We start from the raw sequence: 15,093 nt of genomic DNA on the forward strand, positions 1-15,093 counted from the left end.
ATAATAATTCATTGGCCCTAGTGTGCTTATGCTTATTCCCCCCACCCCCAGTGTCCTTAGTTCCCCTTCCGCTGCCTGCTCCTCATCTTCTTGGAGCATTGCAGCAGCGGGGACATGTCAGGCGGCGGTGAATGAATGAAGCGAACATGCGGGAGGACATATTGGCTTCATTCATTCCCCTCTGCCGATTCCCGACATGTCCCGCTGCTGCCCTGCTCCAAGAAGATGAGGAGCAGGCAGCGGGAGGGGAAATAAGGACACGGGGGGGGGGGGAGGGGGGATAAGGATAAACACACTAGGGCCAATGAATTATTATAAACACACTGGGGCCAATGAACTATTTTAAATGTGCATGGGGGGCATACATTTGGGGGTCAAATTAGTAGTTTAAAAACCCCGTCGGGAGCCCTAAATGGCTCCTCAGTGCCAGCCATTCAGGGCTCCTGGCGGGGGATTTCAAAATGAAAGTTTACACAGTAGTATGTACATCGCAGGGGAGCGCAGCATGCCGCCCGCTCCCCTGCTTTATAACTGCTGATCGCATCGGGTCTCAGAAGTAAGACTCGGTGCGATCAATCCCTTATGCCCTGTACTACTACTCCGAACATGGAAATGAGTCTGTTCCATGATGAGAGTAGTAGTAGTCCCTCAGCACTGCACTGAATCTGCTGATGTCACCTCTTCTGAGCATGCTCAGAAGTAATAACGGATATTGTAAACCAGGTGCAAATGGATGACATTAAAGGGGTACTCCGGTGAAATCCTTTTTTCTCTTAAATCAACTGGTGGCAGAAAGTTAAACATATTTGTAAATTACTTCTATTAAAAAATCTTAATCCTTCCAGTACTTATTAGCTGCTGAATGCTACAGAGGAAATTCCTTTCTTTTTGGAACACTGATGACAATACGAGCACAGTGCTCTCTGCTGACATCTCTGTCCATTTTAGCAACCATGCATAGCAGATGTATAGCAGACGTCTGCAAAGGGCAGCATGGTTGCTCAGTGGTTAGCACTGCTGCCTTGCAGTGCTGGGGACTTGGGTTCAAATCCCACTAAGGACAACAATAAATAATGCATTATTATTATTATAATAATGTCAGCAGAGAGATCTGTGCTCGTGATGTCATCAGAGAGCATTCCAAAAAGAAAAGAATTTCCTCTGTAGTATTCAGCAGCTAATAAGTACAGGAAGGATTAAGTTTTTTTTAATAGAAATAATTTACAAATATGTTTAACTTTCTGCCGCCAGTTGATTTAAAAGAAAAAAGGTTTTCACCGGAGTACCCCTTTAACCCCTTCAGGACGGAGCCCATTTTGGCCTTAAGGACCGGAGCGTTTTTTGCACATCTGACCACTGTCACTTTAAACATTAATAACTCTGGAATGCTTTTAGTTATCATTCTGATTCCGAGATTGTTTTTTCGTGACATATTCTACTTTAACATAGTGGTAAATTTTTGTCGATACTTGCATCCTTTCTTGGTGAAAAATCCGTAAATTTGATGAAAAATTAGAAAATTTTGCATTTTTCTAACTTTGAAGCTCTCTGCTTGTAAGGAAAATGGATATTACGAATAATTTTTTTTTTGGTTCACATATACAATATGTCTTTATGTTTGCATCATAAAACTGACGTGTTTTTACTTTTGGAAGACACCAGAGGGCTTCAACGGTCAGCAGCAATTTTCCAATTTTTCACAAAATTTTCAAACTCAGTATTTTTCAGGGACCAGTTCAGGTTTGAAGTGGATTTGAAGGGTCTTCATATTACAAATACCCCATAAATAACCCCAATATAAAAACTACACCCCCCAAAGTATTCAAAATGACATTCAGTCAGCGTTTTAACCCTTTAGGTGTTTCACACGAATAGCAGCAAAGTGAAGGAGAAAATTCACAATCTTCATTTTTTACACTCACATGTTCTTGTAGACCCAATTTTTGAATTTTTACAAGGGGTAAAAGGACAACATTTTTACTTGTATTTGTAGCCCAATTTCTCTCGAGTAAGGACATACCTCATATGTCTATGTAAAGTGTTCGGCGGGCGCAGTAGAGGGCTCAGAAGGGAAGGAGCGACAAGGGGATTTTGGAGAGTACGTTTTTCTGAAATGGTTTTTGGGGGGCATGTTACCTTTAGGAAGCCCTTATGGTGCCAGAACAGCAAAAAAAAAACACATGGCATACCATTTTGGAAACTAGACCCCTCGGGGAATGTAACATGGGATAAAGTGAACCTTAATACCCCACAGGTGTTTCACGACTTTTGCAAATGTAAAAAAAAAACAAAAACTTTTACCTAAAATGCTTTTTTTCCCAAATTTTTTTTATTTTTAAAAAGGGTAATAGCAGAAAATACCCCTAAAAATTTGAAGCCCAATTTCTCCCGATTCAGAAAACACCCCATATGGGGGTGAGAAGTGCTCTGCTGGCGCACTACAGGTCTCGGAAGAGAAGGAGTCACATTTGGCTTTTTGAACGCAAATTTTTCTCTGGGGGCATGCCGCATTTAGGAAGCCCCTATGGTGCCAGGACAGCAAAAAAAAAACCACATGGCATACTATTTTGGAAACTAGACCCCTCGGGGAACGTAACAAGGGGTTAAGTGAACCTTTATACCCCACAGGTGTTTCACGACTTTTGCATATGTAAAAAAAAAATTTTTTTTTTACCTAAAATGCTTGTTTTCCCAAAAATTTTACATTTTTAAAAAGGGTAAAAGCAGAAAATACCCCCCAAAATTTGTAACACAATTTCTCCCGAGTACGGCGATACCCCATATGTGACCCTAAACTGTTGTCTTGAAATACGACAGGGCTCCAAAGTGTGAGCGCCATGTGCATTTGAGGCCTAAATTAGGGATTGCATAGGGGTGGACATAGGGGTATTCTACGCCAGTGATTCCCAAACAGGGTGCCTCCAGCTGTTGCAAAACTCCCAGCATGCCTGGACAGTCAACGGCTGTCCGACAATACTGGGAGTTGTTTTGCAACAGCTGGAGGCTCCGTTCTGGAAACAGTGGCGTACCAGACGTTTTTCATTTTTATTGGGGAGGGGAGGGGGGCTGTGTAGGGGTATGTGTATATGTAGTGTTTTTTACTTTTTATTTTATTTTTTGTTAGTGTAGTGTAGTGTTTTTAGGGTACAGTCGCACGGGCGGGGGTTCACAGTAGTTTCTCGCTGGCAATTTGAGTTGCGGCAGCTCAAACTTGCAGCCAGATACTTATTGCAATCCTCCGCCCATGTGAGTGTACCCTGTACGTTCACATTGGGGGGGACATCCAGCTGTTGCATAACTACAACTCCCAGCATGCCCGTTGGCTGTCGGTGACTGCTGAGAGTTGCAGTTTTGCAACAACTGTAGGCACACTGGTTATGTATCACTGAGTTTGTGACCTAACTCAGTGTTTCACAACCAGTGTGCCTCCAGCTGTTGCAAAACTACAACTCCCAGCATGTACGGTGCATGGTGTACGGTGACTGCTGAGAGTTGTAGTTTGCAACAGCTGGAGGCACACCGGTCGTGAAACACTGAGTTAGGTAAAAAAAAACTCTGAGTTTCACAACCAGTGTGCCTTCAGCTGTTGCAAAACTACAACTCTCAGCAGTCACCGACAGCCAACGGGCATGCTGGGAGTTGTAGTTATGCAACCAGCAGATGCACCACTACAACTCCCAGCATGCACTTTAGCTGTTTGTGCAAGCTGGGAGTTGTAGTTATACAACAGCTGAAGGTACACTTTTCCATAGAAAGAATGTGCCTCCAGCTGTTGCAAAACCATAAGTCCCAGCATGCCCATAAGGGAATGCTGGGAGTTATGGTGGTCTGCCTCCTGCTGTTGCATAACTACAGCTCCCAGCATGCCCTTTTAGCATGCTGGGAGCTGTTGCTAAGCAACAGCAGGAGGCTGTCACTCACCTCCAACGATCCAGACGCTGCAGGTCAGTCCCGCCGCCGCAGCTGCTCCTGGGGCCCCGATCCCAACAGGGGCGCCGGGGATCGGGGTCCCCAGCACCCGGGGTGCACGTCCCGCACCCGCTCACGTCCTCCAGAAGAGGGGCGGAGCGGGTGCGGGAGTGACACCCGCAGCAGGCGCCCTGATTGGTCGGCCGGTAATCCGGCCGACGAATCAGGGCGATCGTGAGGTGGCACCAGTGCCACCTCACCCCTGCAGGCTCTGGCTGTTCGGGGCCGTCAGAGACGGCCCCGAACAGCCAGTAATTCCGGGTCATCGGGTCACTGGAGACCCGATTGACCCGGAATCGCCGCAGATCGCTGGACTGAATTGTCCAGCGATCTGCGGCGATCGCCGACATGGGGGGGCATAATGACCCCCCTGGGCGATATGCCGGGATGCCTGCTGAACGATTTCAGCAGGCATCCGGCTCCGGTCCCCAACCGGCTAGCGGTGGGGGCCGGAATTCCCACGGGCGTATGGATAAGCCCTCGGTCCTGAAGGACTCGGGATGCAGGGTGTATCCATACGCCCTATGTCCTGAAGAGGTTAAAGGCTCATCCGTTTGCCATAGACTTCAATGTTAAAATTTTACCGGCCGTTATTCCACTGTTATTTTTGATGGAAGAAAATTAGTGCATGTGACGTTTTTTCTTCCGTCACAAATAACGTCCATTATTCATAACGGGCTATAACGGGTGATAACGGATAATCAAAAAATCCCATATACATGAATGGGATTTTTTAACGGACGTTTTTTAAGGGTTATCTAACAGAAGTTTATAGCGGATCTTTTAACGGAGCAATAGTATAGTGTGAAAGCAGCCTAAGAATTATGGAGGTTCTGAGCTCTACATGTAATTCTTTCCCCCATCATGGCTTGGTTTTTGCTCTGATATGTATTGTCAGCTGTGAGACCTTATATAGACAGGGCTGTGTATTTATAAATAATGTCCATGAAATGTTTTCCATTTTTAATAAATTTGTAAAAAGTTCTAAACTTATATTTTCTCATAGTCATTATGGAGTATTGAGTGAAGAATGATGGGGAATAAGAAAGGTCACAACATAACAAAAGGGGAAAAGGCCACAGCATAACAAAAGGGGAAAAAAAGATCTAAAAATATTCTAAATGCATTGTATATACATTGCTATAGCAGCCCAAAAACTATGCTTATTAGTAGCTTTATTTGATAAAATACAACAAATTTAACACAACAAATATTTTATAGTTGCAGAAATATGTGTTTAGATACATATATACAGAATAAATACATGTATTTGTATAGCTATCATAGTATTAATTTTTATGACAAATAGTATTATCATATTGTGTGGCAATTTATAGCTAGTGAGCAGTCCTAAAAAATAATGCATTATTTTTTACAGGTTTTCAGTGGGAAGCGCCCAGATTCCGAATTTCCTCCTCTACCCCAAAGTACTTTTCGTAAACCTCCTAGCCCCCCACCTCCTGAAGGTCAGCAGGCCCTGACATGTCTCATCAGTGAAAAAGACATTTCCCTTTTTGAGAAACTTGGGGATGGTTCTTTTGGTGTTGTTAGGAGAGGGGAATGGAACACCCCTAATGGCAAACTGGTAGGTATATCAATTAATTAATGAGGAAAAATGTATGTCCAAGGAAAATGACAGCAGCATCACCTTCCCTAACCTGCTTTAATGCAGAATTGAGAATGACGTTGAAATGTATATTATTGAAGTGGGAGGTGATTTTCGACCGAGGAGGGAAAGAATAGCTTTGCTTAACCTGTGAACACTGAATCCATTACCAAAATTTGCACATTAGGAAATATAGAGATTACTCAGGAACGACTCCACGGATTTGTACAGGTAAAAAATGGTTTAATCAGCATCACCCACACTATGAACCTGTATAAGCAGTATGATGCTGCTGTCAGTTTGCCTTTAACCCCTTAACGACACAGGACGTAAATGTACGTCCTAGTGAGGTGGTACTTAACGCACCAGGACGTACATTTACGTCCTATAGATAACAGCAAGCATCGGAGCAATGCTCGGGTCATGCACAGCAGGTCCCAGCTGCTGATAGCAGCCAGGGACCCGCCGGTAATGGCTGACATCCGCGATCGCGTGGATGTCTGCCATAAACCCCTCAGATGCCGTGATCAATACAGATCACGGCATCTGCAGAAGTGCGGCACTTAATGTGGATGATCCGATCATCTGTAATGGCGGACGGAGGTCTCCTCACCTGCCTCCGTCCGTCTCCCGGCGTCTTCTGCTCTGGTCCGAGATCGAGCAGACCAGAGCAGAAGATAGCTGATAACGCTGATCAGTGCTATGCTCTATGCATAGCACTGAACAGTATTAGCAATCAAATGATTGCTATAAATAGTCCCCTATGGGGACTATTAAAGTGTAAAAATAAAAGTTACAAATAAAAGTAAAAAAAAATTTTTAAATCCCCTCCCCCAATAAAAATTTTAATTGTCAGTTTTTCCCCATTTTACCCCAAAAAGTGTAAAAAATTTTTAATAAACATATTTGGTATCGCCGCGTGTGTAAATATCCGAACTATTAAAATATAATGTTAATTATCCCATACGGTGAACGGCGTGAACATAAAAAAAATAAGTCAAAAATTGCTGCTTTTTTAAAACATTTTATTCCCAAAAAAATTGATCAAAAATTTATTAAAAGTTCTATATATGCAAATGTGGTATCAAAAAAAATTAAAGATCACAGCGAAAAAAATTACCCCTCATATCGCAACTTATACGGAAAAATTAAAAAGTTATAGGTCAGCAAAATAGAGGGATTTTAAACTCATTAATTTTTTTAAAAGTTTACATACTTTTCTATTATTATAACACTTAAAAAAATCGCAATAATGGATATAATTTTAATCGTATTGACCCACAGAATAAAGAAAACATTTCTATTTTACCGTAAAATGTATAACATGAAAACTAAACCTTCCAAAATTTGCAAAATTGCGGTTTTCTTATCAATTTCCCCACTCAAATAGTATTTTTTTGGTTGCACCATACATTTTATGGTAAAATGAGTGATGTCATTACAAAGGACAACTGGTCGCCCAAAAAACAAGCCCTCATACTAGTCTGTGGATGAAGATATAAAAGAGTTATGATTTTTAGAATGCGAGGAGGAAAAAACGAAAACGTAAAAATAAAATTGTCCTGGGCTTAGTCCTGAAGGGGTTAAAGGGAATCTATCATTAGTGTCACCCGCACTAACTTGTTGGTACAGGCTGGTAGTGTGGGTGACACTGATGATAATGATACTTACCTATCCCCGATCTGTCGCTCTGTTCGCCAGTTATCCTTCTTAATCCTGTGGCAGGCTTGGTTCACGGTTGGCGCTCCAGAAGCATGATGACATCACTGCTGCTGCTTCTTCAAGCCTGCTCGCAGCCTGGCCGAATGAGGAAGCAGCCAGTGAAGTTGGCATGCTCCTGGAGCGCCTCTTGTTCACAAAACCTGCCACTTAGGATAACTGCGAACAAAAACAGATCGGGGATAGGTAAGTATCATTATCATCAGTGTCACCCACACTACCAGCCTGTAATAGAATATTGTGAGTGACACTGATAGCAATTTCCCTTTAAGAATTAAGCAATCAGAGAAAACAGAAGACATGCCACAGAATCTTCCACATCTCTGCTTAATGCACAAAATTGCCATACAGATATATGAGATTGTGATTCATGTTTCAGCATTTAAAGAAGCACAATTTATTTTTATTTTTTTGCTTATATAGTGCAGCAAAGGCTATTATTATAGAATATATTGGTTACTGTGTATGCCTCATGCTTATTTGTGTAGCTGATGTGGCATGCATACGTTTTCTGCCATATTGATTTGTATTTTCTCACTGAAATGATTTTGTAATGCTGACTTCTTTTTCCATGATGTGGTGGAGTTTCATCACTACTTGTCAGCTAATGAGATCGTCCTAATTAACCTAAGAATCTCTGTGTTTTCAAAAGAAATATGGCCAGGAGTTAAACATGATTTAACCTATAATTACAATTGAGGTGTTTTATAAAGATTAAAAGTCGTCAGCCTGTGTTTAGGCTGAAGACTTTAAATTCACAATTGTGTCATTTTTACTTCGCTTTTGCATTTTTTTTGCTACAGTTTTTCTAAAATCTCACTCTAAAATACATATTTTTACTGTGATTTGCACAATTGCAGTAAAATTTTCGCAACAATTTTGAGAAAAGCAAAGGAAAAATTTCTAATATTTATAAAACACCCCAAGTGTGATTATTGATCAGATCACTTTCACCTTATTGGAAGGGTCACACGGAATGTGTCTGCAGCATATTTTGCGCTGCGGACCTGCTGATGATGGACCCTACAGTGTGCCTCCAGCTGTGAGGTCCGTTAGGTGAGTCGCCGCGTGCATGCGCATTGTACTCACACACATTGCGGTTGCTCTCAGCTTTGCTCAGGAAGCAAGGGGAGCGGCTGTGATGTCTGGGAGTACACTGCGCATGCGTGCAGCGACTCGCGGATCACTGTGTGTCTGCGAGTAGTGGCGTATTGCCCCTACAGCTGTAGGGTCTGTCATCGGTGGATCCGCAGCGTAAAATACACTGCATATCCGTTCCGTGTGACCCTACCCTATGGCAATATTTTTCTAAAAAACACACATTTGAAATAATGCATCAAAACTGTACATACATTTAATGTAAATAGAAACTAGAAAATGCAGCTCAGAGCTATACTGTCCGAGATGACTAAGGATGTTTACCAAACAAATCATTTAATTTTTATTATTTATTATTTTTTATTGTATATTTAAATGTGTATGGAGCTATCTTATATCATTCTTTTCTAATAGCAGTACAGCGTATATTCTAGGTGTTATATATGTATTTACATCTAACTATTGTCTTCACAAGGACCCAGTGTTGAGATTGTATTATTCATATTTTAAATGTTTTAATAAAATCATCTATATTTAAAGCATGGGTCTCCTTACCATATACAGTACAGACCAAAAGTTTGGACACACCTTCTCATTCAGAGTTTTCTTTATTTTCATGACTATGAAAATTGTAGATTCACACTGAAGGCATCAAAACTATGAATTAACACGTGGAATTATAGACATAACAAAAAAGTGTGAAACATCTGAAAATATGTCATATTCTAGATACTTCAAAGTAGCCACCTTTTGCTTTGATTACTGCTTTGCACACTATTGGCATTCTCTTGTTGAGCTTCAAGAGATAGTCACCTGAAATGGTTTTCACTTCACAGGTGTGCTGGTATGGAGGAGGAGGTGTGATGGTGTGGGGGTGCTTTGCTGGTGACACTGTTGGGGATTTATTCAAAATTGAAGGCATACTGAACCAGCATGGCTACCACAGCATCTTGCAGCGGCATGCTATTCCATGCGGTTTGCATTTAGTTGGACCATCATTTATTTTTCAACAGGGCAATGACCCCAAATACACCTCCAGGCTGTGTAAAGGCTATTTGACCAAGAAGGAGAGGGATGGGGTGCTGTGCCAGATGACTTGGCCTCCACAGTCACCGGACCTGAACCCAATCGAGATGGTTTGGGGTGAGTTGGACCGCAGAGTGAAGGCAAAAAGGGCCAACAAGTGCTAAGCATCTCTGGGAACTCCTTCAAGACTGCTGAAAGACCATTTCAGGTGACTACCTCTTGAAGTTCATCAAGAGAATGAGTGTGCAAAGCAGTAATCAAAGAAAAAGGTGGCTACTTTGAAGAACCTAGAATATGACATATTTTCAGTTGTTTCACGCTTTTTTGTTATGTATATAATTCCACATGTGTTAATTCATAGTTTTGATGCCTTCAGTGTGAATCTACAATTTTCATAGTCATGAAAATGAAGAAAACTCTGAATGAGAAGGTGTTTCCAAACTTTTGGTTTGTACTGTATTTTTTACTGGGTTCATCATGTACCAGACATCTTAGGTCTGGTTATGTCCTTGAGGTCTAGATTATTTTATACAATTGTATTGTATAATTTATAGTAAGGATCGACCGATATCGATTTTTTAGGGACGATACCGATAATCTGTCACCTTTCAGGCCGATAGCCGATAACTTATACCGATATTCCGCTATAAGTTATCGGCTATTTCAACCCCCCGGCGGGGCAGAGGCCGTTGCAGATCAACGGCCGCGCCCCCCCCCCCATCCTCTGCCCACATACTGCCGCCGCCCCATCGCCTCCCTCCATCCCCGGTGTTATAATTACCTGTTCCTGGGGTCCGCAATATTTCTGGCTCCGTTGGCGTCCTGCGCTGTCACTGTGCGCACTGACAGTGACGTCGCGTTGGGGACGTCACTCGTCATTACGCAGCGCACAGCAACAGCGCAGGAGCCAGAAGTATCGCGGACCCCGGGAACAGGTAATTATAACACCGGGGATGGGAGGAGGCGATGGGGTGGTGGCGGTATGTGGGCAGAGGATGGGGGGGAGGCGATGGGGCAGCGGCGGCGGTATGTGGGCAGAGGATGGGGGGAGGCAATGGGGCAGCAGCAGCGGTATGTGGACAGAGGATGGGGGGAGGCAATGTGGCAGCGGCGGCGGTATGTGGCCAGAGGATGGAGAGGCAATGGGGCAGCGCTCTGGCCGGGGGCGGGGCATTATCGGCATATCGGCAAGGTAATTGCCGATACCAATAATGTCCAAAATCGTGTTTATTGGCCGATAATCGGTCGATCTCTAATTTATAGTCTTATTGCACATAAATTTAGGCTGCTGGAGTCTAGCCAGGTGATTAGAATGGTCTAATTAGCTGACCTGCAGTAAAGAAACTCCGCTCCTTCTCTCTGCAAAGCCAGAGGTCTTATGGGAAAAGAAGGCACCACTATGAAATCATTTCTATGAGGAAATACAAGTTTATATGGCAGAAAAAACTTGTTTCTTCATCAGCTGATACAGGTAAGCACAAGGCGTACACAAGAACCTCTACATTATTCTTATGCTACACTATATATAAGCAAAAAATAAAGTTCTCAGAGTACTTTTTAAAATATATTTTTATTTTGGCACTCGTTCACTGGTGGAAAGCTCAATGAGTTAATGTATAATAAATGTACACCCAAAATGTGCGTCAGTATTAAAATGTAAAGCATTTCTGTACTGTTAAAGTGTAAAGGGAATGCTCCTTTATATATTATGTCAATTATGATACACTTTTCTGCATTGCACATCTTTCTTTCAGTTCAATGTCGCTGTGAAGTGCTTGAAGACAGATGTACTTACACAGCCAGATGCCTTGGATGATTTTATTAGAGAGGTCAATGCCATGCATTCTCTTGACCATGTCAATCTCATCAGACTTTATGGAGTGGTACTTACACATCCTATGAAAATGGTATGTATTGCTTTACCTGCAGTGTGATATTATAGTGTTAAAATATATTTATATATATATATATATATATATATATATATATTGCTGTAACGGCTGTGGTAGGTGGATCCATTAACCTGTGAGGAAGATGGTGTGGGCCGTACCAGGGAGCGGATTCTAAGGTGCCACTGTTTTTTACAAGAGCACTCCGCAAAGTGTAATGGACTTGCTGCGGCAGGCGGCACCCAGGTCGCTATCCCTGATACGACTCGTCCCCACAGGCAGCCGAGGTATAACGAGGCACAGACGAAGTAAGAACAGGCGGGAGGTCAGGGCTGGCGGCAATGAGCAAGGTCAAGTCACGTAGCAAGAGGTCAGAAGGCAGGTGGCACAGAAGCAAGGTCAGGATATGTAGCAAGGGGTCAGATGCAAGGCAAGACACAAATATACGCTTTCTCTTAGGCAACAAGGGCACAAAGATCCGGCAGGGAACAGTAGGAAATGCCGGAACTAAATAGGGTTGGTTTGAGACAAGCACCAATTATTGATGCACTGGCCCTTTAAATTAAGAAGAGCAGGCGCACGCGTGCCCTAGGAGGCGGGAACAGGGGAAGAACAGAGCGGGGTACAGGAGGGGAAGAACAGAGCTGTCCCCGCAACCCAAGGAAGAGGTCCAGCGTGGACAGAAGAGGACGGGGCGGAAGGTGAGTGGCAGTCCGGGGTTTGCATGCAGGTGCGTCCCGCAATACGAACCTCGGTACTGCCGGAAGCAGAGGGCAGAGCCCTAACAATTGCATTATTAAGTAACACTTATATACAGCAGCTTATTTTTTTTGAACACTTTATATGTAATGAAATAAAAAGGTCACTGAAAACTTAAGCTACTACTGCTGCTGCAGCTGTCTATGTTAGCACACTGAGCAGATTACTGTGATATGTATGTGCTAAAAGTATAAAACCTTCACGAACTCTTGGAGAATAGGGTCACAATTAGGATGGTGGTTGTTTTTTTTTTTTTGGTCAGTATTTTTAGCCAAAACAACGAGTGGGTCCAATGAATGATATTTTGGTTGAAAAGACTGACCAAATGCTAACCAAAATGTTGTTAGTGAACCCAACCTTATACTTATTTCTATTGTTATAAGTACAAGTTTGTCTAGCTTATTAAATAGCTACCACTGTCCTCTTTTCTGTTTTCTAGGTTACAGAACTCGCTCCACTGGGCTCTCTCTTGGACCGCCTGCGTAAGAACCTGGGTCACTTCCTTATCTCCACACTCTGTCACTATGCTATACAGATTGCTAATGGAATGGCCTACCTGGAATCCAAACGATTTATCCACCGGGATCTTGCAGCTAGAAATATCCTCCTTTCTTCAAATGATCTGGTTAAAATAGGAGACTTTGGTCTCATGAGAGCACTACCCAAAAATGATGATCATTATGTCATGCAGGAGCATCGTAAAGTACCATTTGCTTGGTAAGTAGTAAAAGAGAGCACTGAAGGGGCTGCTTAAGGAGTCTAGAAGAAAACTGTATTGTGCATAACTATTTTGTAAAAGAATAATATTGTTAGATCATACAGGAAATTAATATTATGGTATTGTAAAAGGTGAAGTATTTTAGGATTTGTCCTGAAGTGCTGTTTAAAGTTATGGACACCTTTGAATGGAACATGGAAAAAAATGATTCTTACATATGCTTGAGAGTGTCCCTCCCAATTAATATGAAGAAAATGTGCTACCACAGCTTCATTCTTCATTGCTATCCGTTTCTACAAATACTTCTATTTCCCAGATGATCTTGAAATAGGAACTGGTACCTTTCTCCTAATTTACCTTTTTCTTGCATTAAAGAGTTCCTGTCATGATCTTAATACATTTTATAATTCTCCCATTTCACTGCCCCCATCATGATAAACCTGCCTTTATTTTAATAATTTTTTAGTTTTCTACCTTGATATTGCTCTGTATTTTTTGCCAAGTCCCAGTCAGATTCACAGACTGGGAAGGGCATGACATTACCCATCAGGCATGACATCATCTGAAGCCCTAGAGGGGAGAACTTCCTCCCTCACTCTGCTACACACAGCCCAGAGCCGTTCAGTGTGAGATGAGCTATGATTGGCTAAGGCTGCACTCAATCCCCCACCCCCCCCCCCCCCCCCAGCACTCCAGAATGCATTTCCTGATTTTTTTTTTCTTTTTTACTCCAAATTCTGTGCAAGAGGGAAATGTTCTCAGGACAAATAGGGAGACACCTAATGGCAGCTTTTTTTAAACTCAAGTGAAGCATAGAAAACTTCATTGCAATAACAAAAAAAATGACAAGGTCATTTCTTGTTTTTAGGAGTTTTCCAAGTCATTTATTATTGTGAATTTGAGACTTTGACCACATAAGCACTCATATTCAAAGTTTCCTAGGGGCACTTCTAGCAGATATTAAAATAAAGAGACAGTAGGTATTCTGTTGCACAAAGGTAATTTACATTCTTTTGTTTACTTTTACTTTTGTTTGCTGGCACTTCCCTTCATTGCTAATCTACCAGGTGTGCTCCAGAGAGCCTCAAGACTCGTACATTTTCTCATGCAAGTGACACATGGATGTTTGGGGTGACATTGTGGGAGATGTTTACTTATGGGCAGGAACCTTGGATTGGCCTAAATGGCAGTCAGGTAAGATACTGATCTGCTTTTTTTTAGTAAGATCTGAATATAATGTAAAATCACAGTATAGTAATATTTATTATAAGAAATGCTGCATATTTATTTCTGTCATGTACCGTTTTTTTTTAAATGACTTAAAACTGCAAAAAGGTTTATCCTTCTGTTCTATAAATATAGAATAGAACCAAAGTATTTGCAAAGTTATTAAACTTTTAACATACATTTTGACTATGAAATAATGATGTTAAAAGTTCTAAAATTTGTAATAGACACACCAGATTATGCTACCTTAACTTAGCAGCTCCTTCTGCAGGGAAGATTATGAATAACTAACTGTTTATCTAGCGTACGCAAGAAGAGTTTTTTTTTAGGTTGTCTCTGCAGTTCACTTTCCTTAATATCTCAAAATATTATACGTTTTTGCCTGTTTAATATCTCTTTGCAGATTCTACACAAGATTGATAAAGAGGGCGAGCGGCTAGCACGACCAGAAGACAGCCCACAAGACATCTATAATGTCATGCTGCAGTGTTGGGCTCACAAACCTGAAGACAGGCCCACATTCGTAGCACTAAGAGACTTCTTGATAGAGGTATGCCCAAAACACGTTTAGACTTTCCAACTACATTTGCTATTATTTTAAAGGGAATCTGACACCATAATTTGCTGTCGTCTCTGAGGACAGTGTAATGTAGAGACAGTCCTTATCTTGTTGTGAGGAAGTCCTCTAAATGACATGCATGAGCTCAGGTGTCCTCCATAAACATAAGCTGGGTGCTCCCTCACCCTCTACCTGCGGATTGACAGTTTTCTTTCTTATACACAGTAATTGCCACTTATGAATAAAAGGACTTACTCACAGTGCAGGACTTCCTCTTGAAATGCAAGAGCTGCAGCTAATAAAGTATCAAGTTACATCATAAGCACATATAACAAATTGCATGCTACTAAAATAAAAATGTCTGGTACTGCCTTATACAGTGGTCCCTCAAGTTACAGTGTCCTCACGGACTCAAGAACTTACTTTTTGGGATGACATTTTTCTGGCTTCATTAATTATCAGTTTTCCATATAGTTCTGGTCTCAGTCATCCAGGAACCAATTAATATTGTAACCCCTGTACT

The 15,093-nt window shown here is 41.9% G+C and overlaps 1 protein-coding gene across 7 annotated transcripts in view; it reads left to right on the plus strand.

Annotated features, from left to right (window-relative positions):
* TNK2 (tyrosine kinase non receptor 2) overlaps window positions 1-15,093 on the plus strand; it is a 305,681-nt gene that overhangs the window by 243,347 nt on the left and 47,241 nt on the right. For all 7 annotated transcript variants that reach the window (XM_056565498.1, XM_056565497.1, XM_056565499.1 and 4 more), the window contains 5 exons: window positions 5,348-5,554; window positions 11,173-11,325; window positions 12,506-12,783; window positions 13,852-13,978; window positions 14,415-14,561. In XM_056565498.1, the coding sequence (XP_056421473.1) occupies window positions 5,348-5,554; window positions 11,173-11,325; window positions 12,506-12,783; window positions 13,852-13,978; window positions 14,415-14,561 (912 nt within the window). The remainder of the gene's footprint in view (window positions 1-5,347; window positions 5,555-11,172; window positions 11,326-12,505; window positions 12,784-13,851; window positions 13,979-14,414; window positions 14,562-15,093) is intronic.

The sequence above is a fragment of the Hyla sarda genome, chromosome 3, assembly GCF_029499605.1.
Source record: "Hyla sarda isolate aHylSar1 chromosome 3, aHylSar1.hap1, whole genome shotgun sequence".
NCBI classification, from domain to species: domain Eukaryota; kingdom Metazoa; phylum Chordata; class Amphibia; order Anura; family Hylidae; genus Hyla; species Hyla sarda.